The sequence below is a fragment of the Anser cygnoides genome, chromosome 29 (genome assembly GCF_040182565.1).
Source record: "Anser cygnoides isolate HZ-2024a breed goose chromosome 29, Taihu_goose_T2T_genome, whole genome shotgun sequence".
Lineage (NCBI taxonomy): Eukaryota > Metazoa > Chordata > Aves > Anseriformes > Anatidae > Anser > Anser cygnoides.
In genome coordinates, this window is record NC_089901.1 from 1,978,681 (window position 1) to 1,991,067 (window position 12,387).

The window sequence follows — 12,387 nt, forward strand, 5'->3', positions numbered from 1 at the left end:
GGTGGGACACACAGGTATGGGGTCAGGTATGGGGTCGGATACACGGGGGGTCAGACACGTATGGGGTCGGGTCACAGACACGGGTACGGGGTCAGGATCACGGACATATGGGGTCAGGTATGGGGTCGGATACATGGATATGGGGTCAAACGCGCAGATATGGGGTCAGGGTCACGGACACGGGTATGGGGTCAGGTATGGGGTCGGGGCAGGGGCACGGCTATGGGGCTGGGGGCACGGGTACGGGGTCGGACACAGGGATATGGGGTGGGTATGGGGTCAGGTATGGGGTCAGATACGTGGATATGGGGTGGGACGCACAGGAATGCTTTGGGGGGGAGTTAGGGGGGGATTAGGGGAAAATGAAGGGATTTGGGGGGAACTGTGGGGTCTGGAGGGGAATTGGGGGGATTTGAAGGGAAACGAGCGGGTTTGGGGGACCGGGGAGGGATTGGGGGGAGAGAGGGGGCTTTGGGGGGCAATGGGGGCTTTCGGGGGGGGGGATGGGGGGATTTCGGGGGGGCCCTTTTGGGGGCGTCACCTGGAAGGGGGCGAGCAGGGCCTGGCTGAGGGGCTGCCGGCAGCTGCTGACGGCCACGTAGGCGTTGAGCTCGGCCAGGCGCGGCAGCGTCGCCTCCGCCCGGTTCTGCCCCACGTCCTCCTCCCGCAGGTAGAACTGGGGGGGGGGGGGGGCAAAAAGGGGGGGGAGGGGTCACCGGGGGGGGGCGGGGGGGGGGAGAGGAGGCCCCCCCGAGGACCCCGCACCCCAATAGAACCCGCGGCGGCACCCGGCAGCTGGGGACGCCCACCTGGAAGGGGGGGGCACCCCCATATCTGTAGGACCCCCCCCCACACACACCCATAGGGACCCCCCCCCACACCCATATGACCCCCCCAGCACCCATAGGGACCCCCCACACCCATAGGGACCCCCCAGCACCCATAAGGACCCCCCCACACACACCCATAGGAACCCCCCACACCCATAGGACCCCCCCCACACCCATAGGGACCACCCCCTGCACCCATAGGACCCCCCCAGCACCCATAGGACCCCCCCCACACCCATAGCACCCCCCCAGCACCCATAGGAACCCCCCACACCCATAGAGACCAACCCCCTGCACCCATAGGGACCCCCCCGCACCCACACAGACCCCCCCCACACCCATAGGGACCCCCCCGGCACCCATAGGACCCCCCTAGCACCCATAGGAACCCCCCACACCCATAGGGACCCCCCCGGCACCCATAGGACCCCCCTAGCACCCATAGGAACCCCCCACACCCATAGGGACCCCCCCGGCAACCATAGGACCCCCCCCAGCACCCATAGGACCCCCCCAGCACCCCCAGACCAACCCCCACACCCACAGGACCCCCCCAGCACCCACAGGACCCCCCCAAAACCCAGGCTGCAACCCCATTAATTCCCCCCCGGGGGGGGGGGGGGGCACTGAACCCCCCTATAACACCCCATAACCCCAAATAACCCCCCTTTAACCCCATTTTTTCCCGGGGGGGGCACTTAATCCCCCTATACCCCCCCCAAACCCCTTTATGACCCCCCAAACCCCCAAATAACCCCCCTTTGACCCTGTTTTTTGCCCTGGGGGGCATTTAACCCCCCTATGCCCCCCATTAACCCCTTTACGACCCCCCAAAACCCCCAAATACCCCCCCTTTGACCCTCTTTTTTCCCCGGGGGGGGACCATTTAACCCCTTTATAACCCCCCAACCCCCAAACAACCCCCCTTTCACCCCGTTTTTTACCCTGGGGGGGCATTTAACACCCTTATAACCCCCTGCAACCCCTTTATGACCCCCCAAACCCCCAAATAACCCCCCTTTGACCCTGTTTTTTCCCCGGGGGGGGGGCATTTAACCCCTTTATAACCCCCCAAGCCGCCAAATAACCCCCCTTTGACCCATTTTTTTTCCCCTGGGGGGGCATTTAACCCCCTATACCCCCCCGCAACCCCTTTACGACCCCCCAAAACCCCCAAATAACCCCCCTTTGACCCCATTTTTCGCCCTGGGGGGGCCATTTAACCCCTTTATAACCCCCAAACCCCCAAATAACCCCCCTTCGACCCCGTTTTTTGCCCTGGGGGGGCATTTAATCTCTTTATACCCCCCAACAACCCCTTTACGACCCCCCAAAATCCCCAAATACCCCCCCTTTGACCCTGTTTTTTCCCTGGGGGGGGGCCATTTAACCCCTTTATAACCCCCCAAGCCCCCAAATAACCCCCCTTTGACCCCATTTTTTGCCCTGGGGGGGCATTTAACCCCTTTATAAGACCCAAAATCCCAAATAACCACCCTTTAACCCCGTTTTTTCCCTGAGGGGGGGCCATTTAACCCCTTTATAACCCCCCAAGCCGCCAAATAACCCCCCTTTGACCCCGTTTTTTCCCCGGGGGGGGGCACTTTAACCCCCCTATACTCTCCAACAACCCCTTTACGACCCCCCAAACCCCCAAATAACCCCCCTTTAACCCAATTTTTTCCCCGGGGGGGGCACTTAACCCCCCTATAACCCCCTGCAACCCCTTTAGAACCCCCCAAACCCCCAAATAACCCCCCTTTGACCCCATTTTTTGCCCGGGGGGGGCATTTAAGTCCTTTATAAGACCCAAAATCCCAAATAACCCCCCTTTGACCCTGTTTTTTTGCCCTGGGGGGGCACTTAATCCCCCTATACCCCCCAATAACCCCTTTACGACCCCACAAACCCCCAAATAACCCCCCTTTGACCCCGTTTTTTTTTTCTTCCCTGGGGGGGGGGGGACCATTTAACCCCTTTACGACCCCCCAAGCCCCCAAATAACCCCCCTTTAACCCCATATTTTCCCCAGGGGGGGCACTTAATCCCCCTATACCCCCCAACAACCCCTTTACGACCCCCCAAAATCCCAAATAACCCCCCTTTAACCCTGTTTTTTCCCCGGGGGGGGGACCATTTAACCCCTTTATAGCCCCCCAAGCCCCCAAATACCCCCCCTTTGACCCCGTTTTTTGCCCTGGGGGGGGGATTGACCCCTTTATAACCCCCCAAACCCCCAAATAACCCCCCTCTGACCCCGTTTTTTTTGGTTTTTTTAGTTTTTTTTTTGTTTTTTTTCCCAGGGGGGGGCCCCTGCTCTCACCTGGGAGGCCAGGTCGGGCCAGGCGGCGGGGTGGGGGTCGTGCAGCGTCACCGACTTGACCCCCCCCAGCACCAGGTTCTTGGCCACCTCCACGCCGAGCCCCCGCAGCCCCCGACACCAGCACGTTGGACGTCTGCATGCGCTTCATCGCCTCGTGGCCCAGCACGTACCTGGGGGGGGGGGGGGGCGCCTCAGCCACCGGGACCCCCCCCCAAATCCATGGGGACCCCCCCGAATCCATGGGGACCCCCCCGAATCCATAGGGACCCCCCCCAGGAGCCCCCCCTCAAGTCTTTTAGGGTTCCCAAATCCCTTAGGAACGACCCCCAAAACCCCCCCCAAATCCATGGGGACCCCCCCCCAAATCCATAGGGACCCCCCCCAAAATCCATAGGGACCCCCCGAATCCATAGGGAGCCCCCCCGAATCCATAGGGACCCCCCCAAATCTTTTGGGGTTCCCAAGTCCCTTAGGAACGACCCCAAAATCCCTTAAGGAGAAGCCAAAGACCCCCCCCCCCAAACCCATAGGGACCCCCCCCAAAATCCATAGGGACCCCCCCAAATCCATAGGGACCCCCCCCAAATCCATAGGGACCCCCCCAAATCCATAGGGAGCCCCCCCAAATCTTTTGGGGTTCCCAAGTCCCTTAGGGAGGACCCCAAAACCCTTAAGGAGAAGCCAAAGACCCCCCCCCAAATCCATAGGGACCCCCCCCAAATCCATAGGGACCCCCCCCCCAAATCCATTGGGGACCCCCCCAAATCCATGGGGACCCCCCCCCCCGAAATACGGGATGCCCCCAAATCCATAGGAAGGACCCTGAGCCCCCTCCCAAGATTTTGGGGTCCCCAAATCCCCCAGAAACCCCCCCATAAGCCTTAGGGGTCCCCAAACCCCCCCCCCAAGTCCATGGGGACCCCCCCCAAATCCACAGGGACCTGAGCCCCCCCCCCAATCTTTTGGGGTTCCCAAGTCCCCCAGGAAGGACCCCCCCCCCCAGAAATATTTTGGGGTGCCCCAAACCCCCCAGAAGCCCCTCCCCCCCCAGTTTTTGGGGTCCCCCAAACCCTCTGGAAGCCCCCCCATAGTTTTTTGGGTCCCCCAAACCCTTTGGAAAGACCCTGAGCCCCCCCCCCCAGGATTTTGGGGTCCCCCAAACCCCCCAGAAGCCCCCCCCCCATAGTTTTTGGGGTGCCCCAAACCCCCCCCGGACCCCCCCCCCCAGTTTTTGGGGTCCCCCCCCCTACTCACAGCTGCCGGGAGTACAGCCCCTCATCGATCTCGGCCTCGCCCCCGTTCTTCGCCATGCCCTGGGGGGACAGCGGGGGGGCGTTGGGGACATCGGGGGGGGCACTGGGGGACACTGGGGGGGCACTGGGGGGGATATTGGGGACACTGGGGACATGGGGGGGGTGCTGGGGACATCGGGGGGGCGCTGGGGACATGTGGGGGGCACTGGGGGGGATATTGGGGACACTGGGGGGACACTGGGGGGACACTGGGGACATGGGGGGGGGGGGGGGATGCACTGGGGGGACACTGGGGGGGGGGGGCGCTAGGGGGGGCACTGGGGCCATGGGGGGGCGTTGGGGGGGCACCGGGAGGGGATATTGGGGACACTGGGGGGACATTGGGGGGGCGTTGGGGACATTGGGGGGGCACTGGGGGGGCACTGGGGACACTGGGGGGGCGTTGGGGGGGATACGGGGGGGGTGGAGACACAAGGGGGACGTTGGGGGGGGGACACCGGGGGCCATGGGGGGGGGCATTTGGGGACATGGAGGGGGCATTTGGGGACATTGAGGGACATTTGGGGACCCTTGGGGGCATTTGGGGACGCCGGGGGACACTGGGGGTCATTCGGGGACACGGTGGGACATTTGGGGACCCCAGGGGACATTTGGGGACCCCTGGGGACGTTTGGGGACCCTTGGGGACGTGGGGGGGGGGGACATTGGGGACATTTGGGGACCCCTTTGGGGACATTTGGGGACCCTTGGGGACGTGGGGGGGGGACATTTGGGGACATTGGGGACATTTGGGGACCCCAGGAGACATTTGGGGACTCTTGGGAACGTCTTTTGGACCCCTGGAACGTTTGGGGACCCTTGGGGGGGACGTGGGGGGGGGGGACATTTGGGGACCCCTGGAGACATTTGGGGACCCCGGGGGACATTTGGGGACATTGGGGGGGACATTTGGGGACGTGAGGGGGGGGGGACATTTGGGGACCCTGGAGACATTTGGGGACCCTTGGGGACGTTTGGGGACATTTGGGGACGTGGGGGGGGACACATTTGGGGGGGGACATTTGGGGACCCCTGGGGATTTGTTTGGGGGGGGACATTTTGACATTTGGGGACCCGGGGGGACCCCCTCGGGGGGGGGACATTTGTTTGGGGGGGGGGGGGACATTTGGAGACCCCTGGGGACATTCCCTTGGGGGCCACTCACGTTGGCGGGGGCGGCGCTGGGCGGGACGCTGGGGGCGCAGGCGCGGTTGGACCCCGCGGGCGGCTCGGACCCGGAGACGCGGCGCTTCTTGGTCAGCGGGGGGCTGGACATCTGGGGGCGGGGCCGGCGCCTCGCGACACGCCCACTTCCGGCCACGCCCACTTCCGGCCACGCCCCCTTCCGGCCACGCCCCCTTGTGGGGACACGCCCCCGGCCACCCCCACCCCCCCCCCCGCCACATCCCCTGGGGCATCCCCCCTCCCTCACAGCCCCCATAGGCCACGCCCCTTCTTAGGCCACGCCCCCTTAGGACACACCCATTGGGACACGCCCCCTCTGGCCACGCCCCCTTATGGGGACACGCCCCCCGGCCACCCCCACCCCACCCCCCCCACATCCCCCCTCCCTCACAGCCCCCCATAGGCCACGCCCCTTCTTAGGCCACGCCCCCTCTAGCCACGCCCCCTTTAGACACGCCCATGATGGCCACACCCATCGGGCCACGCCCCCTTTGGCCACGCCCCCTCCCAACACCCCCCCCCCCAGCCACCCCCCCTCCATCACACCCCGCTTGGACCCGCCCCCTCCTTAGGCCACGCCCCTTTCCACCAGACACGCCCCCTCGTTGGGCCACGCCCCCTTTCCTTAAGACACGCCCCCTCCTTTAGGCCACGCCCCCCCCGGCATGCCCCCCTTGGGCACATTCCCTTTAGGCCACGCCCCCCAGGGCAGCCCCACCCCCATCAGGCCACGCCCCCTCCCTTAGGCCACGCCCCCTTCCTTAGGCCACGCCCCACTCTTAGGCCACGCCCCCCTGGGGCATCAAGGGACAGCTGGGGGTGGCACCAGGGGACATCAAGGGGGGGGGACACTGGGGGACACTGGAGGTGACACTGGGAGACACTGGGGGACAGTGGGTGATGCTGGGGGACACCAAAGGGACACTGGGGGACTCTGGGAGACACTGGGGGACACTGGGGGACACTGGGAGACACCAAACGGACACTGGGTGACACTGGGGGACGCTGGAGGTGACACGAGGTGACACTGGGGGACACTGGGTGGCACCGGGTGACACTGGAGGGGACACCGGGGGACACTGAAGGTGACACTGGGGGACACTGGAAAACACTGGGTGACACTGGAGGTGACACTGGGGGACGCCAAAGGGACGCTGGGGGACACTGAAGGTGACACGAGGTGACACTGGGAGACACTGGGTGACACTGGGAGACACCAAAGGGACACCAAAGGGACACTGGGAGACACTGGAGGTGACACTGGGGGACGCTGGAGGTGACACGGGTGACACTGGGGGACACTGGGTGACACCGGGTGACACTGGGGAGGTGACACTGGTTGACACCAAAGGGACACTGAGGGACACTGGGTGGCACTGGGGGACACTGGGGGGGATGCTGGAGGTGACCCCGGTGGCACTGGGGGACACTGGGTGGCACTGGGGGACACTGGAGGTGACCCCCAGGGGGACACCAGGTCCCCAGAGGGACCCAGCCCCACCCAGGAGGGGGAGCCAAAGGGGGCGGGGCCTCCCACCTGGGGGCGGGGCCTCCTCCCTGGGGGCGGGGCCTCCTGCCCTGGGGGCGGGGCCTCCCACCTGGGGGCGGGGCCTCCCACCTGGGGGCGGGGCCTCCCAGGCTCCCGTTAGCGGGGTCCCAGTGGGGGCAGGGGGCAATTAGCGGGGCGGCCAATTAACGGGGCAGGAGCCGGGGGCACTGGGGGGGAGGGGCTCTCGTTAGCGGGAGGCGGGGCCCGTTAATGGGGGGGCCGTTAACGGGGTCCCGCTAACGGGGTCCTATTAACGGGGGTCTTATTAACGGGGTCCCATTAATGAAGTCATCCTCATTAACAGGGTCCCATTAATGGCCCTCGTTAACAGGGTCCCATTAATGGAGTCTCGTTAACAGGGGTCTCATTAACAGGGTCCCATTAACAGGGTCCTCATTAATGGGGTCCCATTAACAGGGTCCCACTAACGGGGTGCCATTAACAGGGTCCCACTAATGGGGTCCCATTAACGGGGTCCTCATTAACATGGTCCCATTAATGGAGATCCCATTAATGGGGTCTCATTAATAGCGGTCTCATTAACGGGGTGCCATTAACGGGGTCCTCATTAACGGGGTCCCACTAATGGGCTCCTATTAACGGGCGTCTTATTAACTGGGTCCTCATTAATGGGGTCCCACTAATGGGGTCCTATTAACGGGGTCCTCATTAATGGGTTTCCATTAACAGGGTCCCACTAACAGGGTTTCATTAATGGGGTCCTATTTACAGGGTCCTCGTTAATGGGGTCCCGTTAACAGGGTTCCACTAATGAGGCCTCATTAATGGGGTCCCCCTAATGGGGGGGGCAGTTCCTATTAATGGCGGTCCCATTATCAGGGTCACGTTAATAGCATCCCATTAATGGGGTCCTCCATTAAAGGGGTCCTCCATTAACGGGGTCCCCATTAACAGGACCCCATTAATGGGGGGCCGGTTCCCGTTACCAGGGGCCCCCCAATTAATAGGATCCGTTACCGGGGGTCCCCGTTAATAGGATCCCCCGTTAGTAGGGCCCCCCGTTAATAGGGCCTCGTTACTGGGGGTCCCGTTCCCCATTACTGGGACCCCATTACCGGGGTCCTGTACCCCATTACGGGGGGGTCCCCCATTAATAGGGTCCCCCATTAATAGGGTCCCCCATTACCGGGACCCCATTACCCGGGGGTCCCGTACCTCGTTACCAGGGGTCCCCCATTAATAGGGTCCCCCATTAATAGGGCTCCCAATTAATAGGGTCTCCCGTTACCAGGGTCCCACTCCCCATTACCGGGCCCCCATTACCGGGGTCCCGTACCCCATTCCCGGGGGTCCCCATTAACAGGGTCCCCCGTTAATAGGGTCCCCCATTAATAGGGTCCCTGTTTACCGGGCCCCCCGTTAATAGGGTTGCCCGTTAATAGGCTCCCCCGTTTATAGGGTCCCCCATTAATAGGGTCCTGCCGTTAATAGGGTCCCCGTTAATAGGGTCCCTCGTTAATAGGGTCCCCGTTAATAGGGTCCCTCGTTAATAGGGTCGCCCGCTAATAGGGTCCCCTTTAATATGGTTCTCATTAATAGGGTCCTCATTAACAGGGTCCTCCGTTAATAGGATCCCCGTTTATAGGGTCCCCCGTTTATAGGGTCCTCATTAACAGAACCTCCCGTTAATAGGGTCCTCGTTAATAGGGTCCCCCGTTAATAGGATCCTCATTAATAGGGTCGCCCGTTAATAGGATCGCCCATTAATAGGATCCCCGTTTATAGGGCCCCCCGTTAATAGGGTCCTCATTAATAGGGCCCCCCGTTAATAGGGCCCCATTCCCGGGGGTCCCAGCCCCCAATTACCGGGGTCCCCCATTACCGGGACCCCATTACCCGGGGGGCCCCCCGTTAACAGGGCCCCCCGTTAATGGGATCCGCCGTTAATGGGATCCCCCGTTAATGGGATCCCCCGTTAACAGGGCCCCCCGTTAATGGGATCCCCCGTTAACAGGGCCCCCCGTTAATGGGATCCCCCGTTAATGGGATCCGCCGTTAATGGGATCCGCCGTTAATGGGATCCCCCGTTAATGGGATCCCCCGTTAACAGGGCCCCCCGTTAATGGGATCCCCCGTTAACAGGGCCCCCCGTTAATGGGATCCCCCGTTAATGGGATCAGGGCCCCCCGTTAATGGGATCCCCCGTTAACAGGGCCCCCCGTTAATGGGATCCCCCGTTAACAGGGCCCCCCGTTAATGGGATCCCCCGTTAATGGGATCCCCCGTTAATGGGATCCCCCGCCGTTAATGGGATCCCCCGTTAATGGGATCCCCCGTTAATGGGATCCCCCGTTAATGGGATCCCCCGTTAATGGGATCCGCCGTTAATGGGATCCCCCGTTAACACGGGCCCCATTCCCGGCCCCCCCCCCCCCCCCGTTCCCGTTCCCGTTCCCCCACCCCCCTCCCCTCCCCCCCCCACCCCCCCCCGGCCCCCAAACCCGCCCGGATTTGCCCCAAAACGCCCCCGCCCCCCCCCCCCCCCGTACCAATGATGCTGTCCAGGCCCCGCCGCCGGGTCCCGCCCGCTCCGCTCGGCTCCTCCGCGACAAGATGGCGGCCGCCTCTCCCCGCCGCCCCCCGCCCCGCGCCGAGCCCCGCCCCCCGCCGCCCTCCCCGCCCCCCATTGGCCGCCGCCTCCCGGCGCCGCGCCCCATTGGACGGCGCCTCCCGCCGCCGCCCGGCGCCTCCCGTCATTGGCCCGCGAGGGGAGAAGGGGCGGGCCCTCCGCCGGGCTGCCGGGGAGCTGATTGGGCGGCGCCCCCCTCCGAGGGCACGCCCCCCTCCGCCCTCCCAGCACGCCCGGATGCGGGGGGGGGGGAAGGGGGGAGGAGGGGGCGGGGCCTCGCGGAGGGGCCCGGATGGGGAGGCCCCGCCCCCCGGGCGTGCATACGGAATGAGGGGGCGGGGCCTCGTGACACAGCACGGCCCGACGGCGGCCGGGGGGGGACACACGGGGGCCTATGGGGGCCTGTGGGGGCCTATGGGGGCCTATAGGGGCCTATAGCGGCCTACAGGGCTCTGTAGGGGCCTGTGGGGGCCTATAGCGGCCTATAGGGGCCTATAGCGGCGTATAGGGCTCTGTAGGGGCCTGTAGGGGCCTGTGGGGGCCTATAGGGGCCTATAGCGGCCTATAGGGGCCTATAGGGGCCTGTGGGGGCCTATAGCGGCCTATAGGAGTCTATGGGGGCCTATAGGGGCCTATAGGGGCCTGTGGGGGCCTATAGCGGCCTATAGGGGTCTATGGGGGCCTATAGGGGCCTATAGGGGCCTGTGGAGCTCTATAGGGGACTATAGCAGCCTATGGGGGCCTACAGGGGCCTGTGGGGGCCTATAGGGGCCTACAGGGCTCTGTAGGGGCCTATAGGGGCCTGTGGGGGCCTATAGCGGACTATAGGGGCCTATAGAGCTCTGTAGGGGCCTGTGGGGGCCTATAGGGGCCTACAGGGCTCTGTAGGGCTCTGTAGGGGCCTATAGCAGCCTATGGGGGCTATAGGGGCCTGTGTTGCTCTATAGGGGCCTATGGGAGCCTGTAGGGTCTTATAACGGCCTATGGGGGCCTACAGGGGCTGTGGAGCTCTATAGGGGCCTATGGGAGCCTATAGGGTCCTGTAGCAGCCTATGGGGGCCTATAGGGGCCAATGGAGCTCTATAGGGGCCCATTGGGGCCTATAGAAGCCTGGGGGGACCTATGGGGGCCAGTAGGGGCTTATGGGGGCCTGTGGAGATCTATAGGGGCCTATGGGGGCCTATAGAACCCTATAGGGGCCCTATAGGGGCCCTACAGGGGCTCTCCGAACCCTACAAGTGTCCTACAGGGGCCCCACGGGTGCCCTATAGGGGCCCTCAGAGGTTGTAAGACCCTGTAGGGCCCCTATAAGGGCACACAGAAGCCTGTATGTGCCTTGTAGGGGCCCCACAGGTGCCCTGTAGGGGCTTATAGAGCCCTGTATGTACCCTACAGTGGCCCACAGGGACTTAAAGAATCTTACATGTTTTCTGTATGAGTCCTCAGCAACTTATAGGACAATACATGTGCCCTATAGGGCCACCCCAGGTGCCCTATAGAAGCCCACAGGGGCCTATAGAACCCAGTATATGCCCTGTAGGAGCCCCACAGATGCTTTGTGGGGCTCACAAACCCTATGGGGGCTTATAGGGGCCCCGCAGATGCCCTTTGGTGACCCATAGGGGCTTATAGAACCCTATATGTGCCCCATAGGGGCCCTGCAGATGCCCTATAGGGGACCTTGGGGGTTCTAGGGGGGCTAACAGGCCCTATAGGGGCCCCACAGGGCCTCAGGGGGGCAATGGGATGGCTGCAGTGACCCTATAGGGGCTTGTAGAATGTCACAGCGGCCCTATAGGGGGCCTCTGGGGGGTTAATGAAGGGTCTGTGGTGCTATAGGGGCCCATGGAGGGCTGGGGGATCCCTATAGGGGCTCTTTGGGGGGTATGGAGGAGTCTGGGGGTGCTATATGGGCTTATAGCGGGGTCTATAGGGTCTTAGGGGGCAACAGGATTCCATGGGGGGCTTGAGGAGCTCTGCAGGGCCTCTTTGGGAGACTATAGGTGCTCTGCGGGGCTTATAGGGACCCCTATAGGGGCTCGGGGGAGCAATAGGACCCCACAGAGGGCTGGGGCAGGGCAAGAGCAGCACTATAGGGGTCTATAGGGGGCCATGGGAGCCTGTGAGGCCCATGGTGAGCCTTTAGGAACCTCACGGGGGAGCTATAGGGGGCTGGGGGGGACTATAGGGAACCATGGGGGGTACAGAGGCCTATAGGGGGGCTATAGGAGACCACAGGGCCTCATGGGCCCCTATGGGGAGCTATAAGGGGCCTGCAGAGGAACTCCTGGGTGCTGTGGGTGGCTATAGGGTCCCACGGAGCCTATAGCAGGGGTATAGGTGACTGTGAGAACCTATGGGGTTCTATGGGGGGGGGGGGGGTTGGGAGAAGTGGGGGACCTGTAGGGGCACGCAGGTGTCTATAGGGGCTCTGCGAGCACCCATGGGAGCCTATAGGGGCTGCGTGGCGGGCCACAGGGAGACTATAGGAGACCTATAGGTGCCTACAGATGTATAGGTGGACCTATAGAGGGCACGTGGGGGGCTTTAGGGGCCACGGGGGGGGGCTTTGGGGGCGGAGGGGATCCATAGGGGGCCACGGGGGGGGGGGTCTGCGG

At 63.5% G+C, this 12,387-nt stretch overlaps 1 protein-coding gene across 1 annotated transcript in view; it reads right to left on the bottom strand.

The window, feature by feature from the left end:
* The window catches only part of UBA1 (ubiquitin like modifier activating enzyme 1), a 32,181-nt gene extending 22,413 nt beyond the window's left edge, over window positions 1-9,768 (bottom strand). Inside the window, 6 exon segments of the mRNA XM_066984627.1 lie at window positions 542-676; window positions 3,154-3,264; window positions 3,266-3,323; window positions 4,408-4,466; window positions 5,611-5,721; window positions 9,690-9,768. Coding sequence (XP_066840728.1) covers window positions 542-676; window positions 3,154-3,264; window positions 3,266-3,323; window positions 4,408-4,466; window positions 5,611-5,721 — 474 coding nt within the window. The 5' untranslated portion in view covers window positions 9,690-9,768.
* Window positions 9,769-12,387: the final 2,619 nt, after the last annotated feature.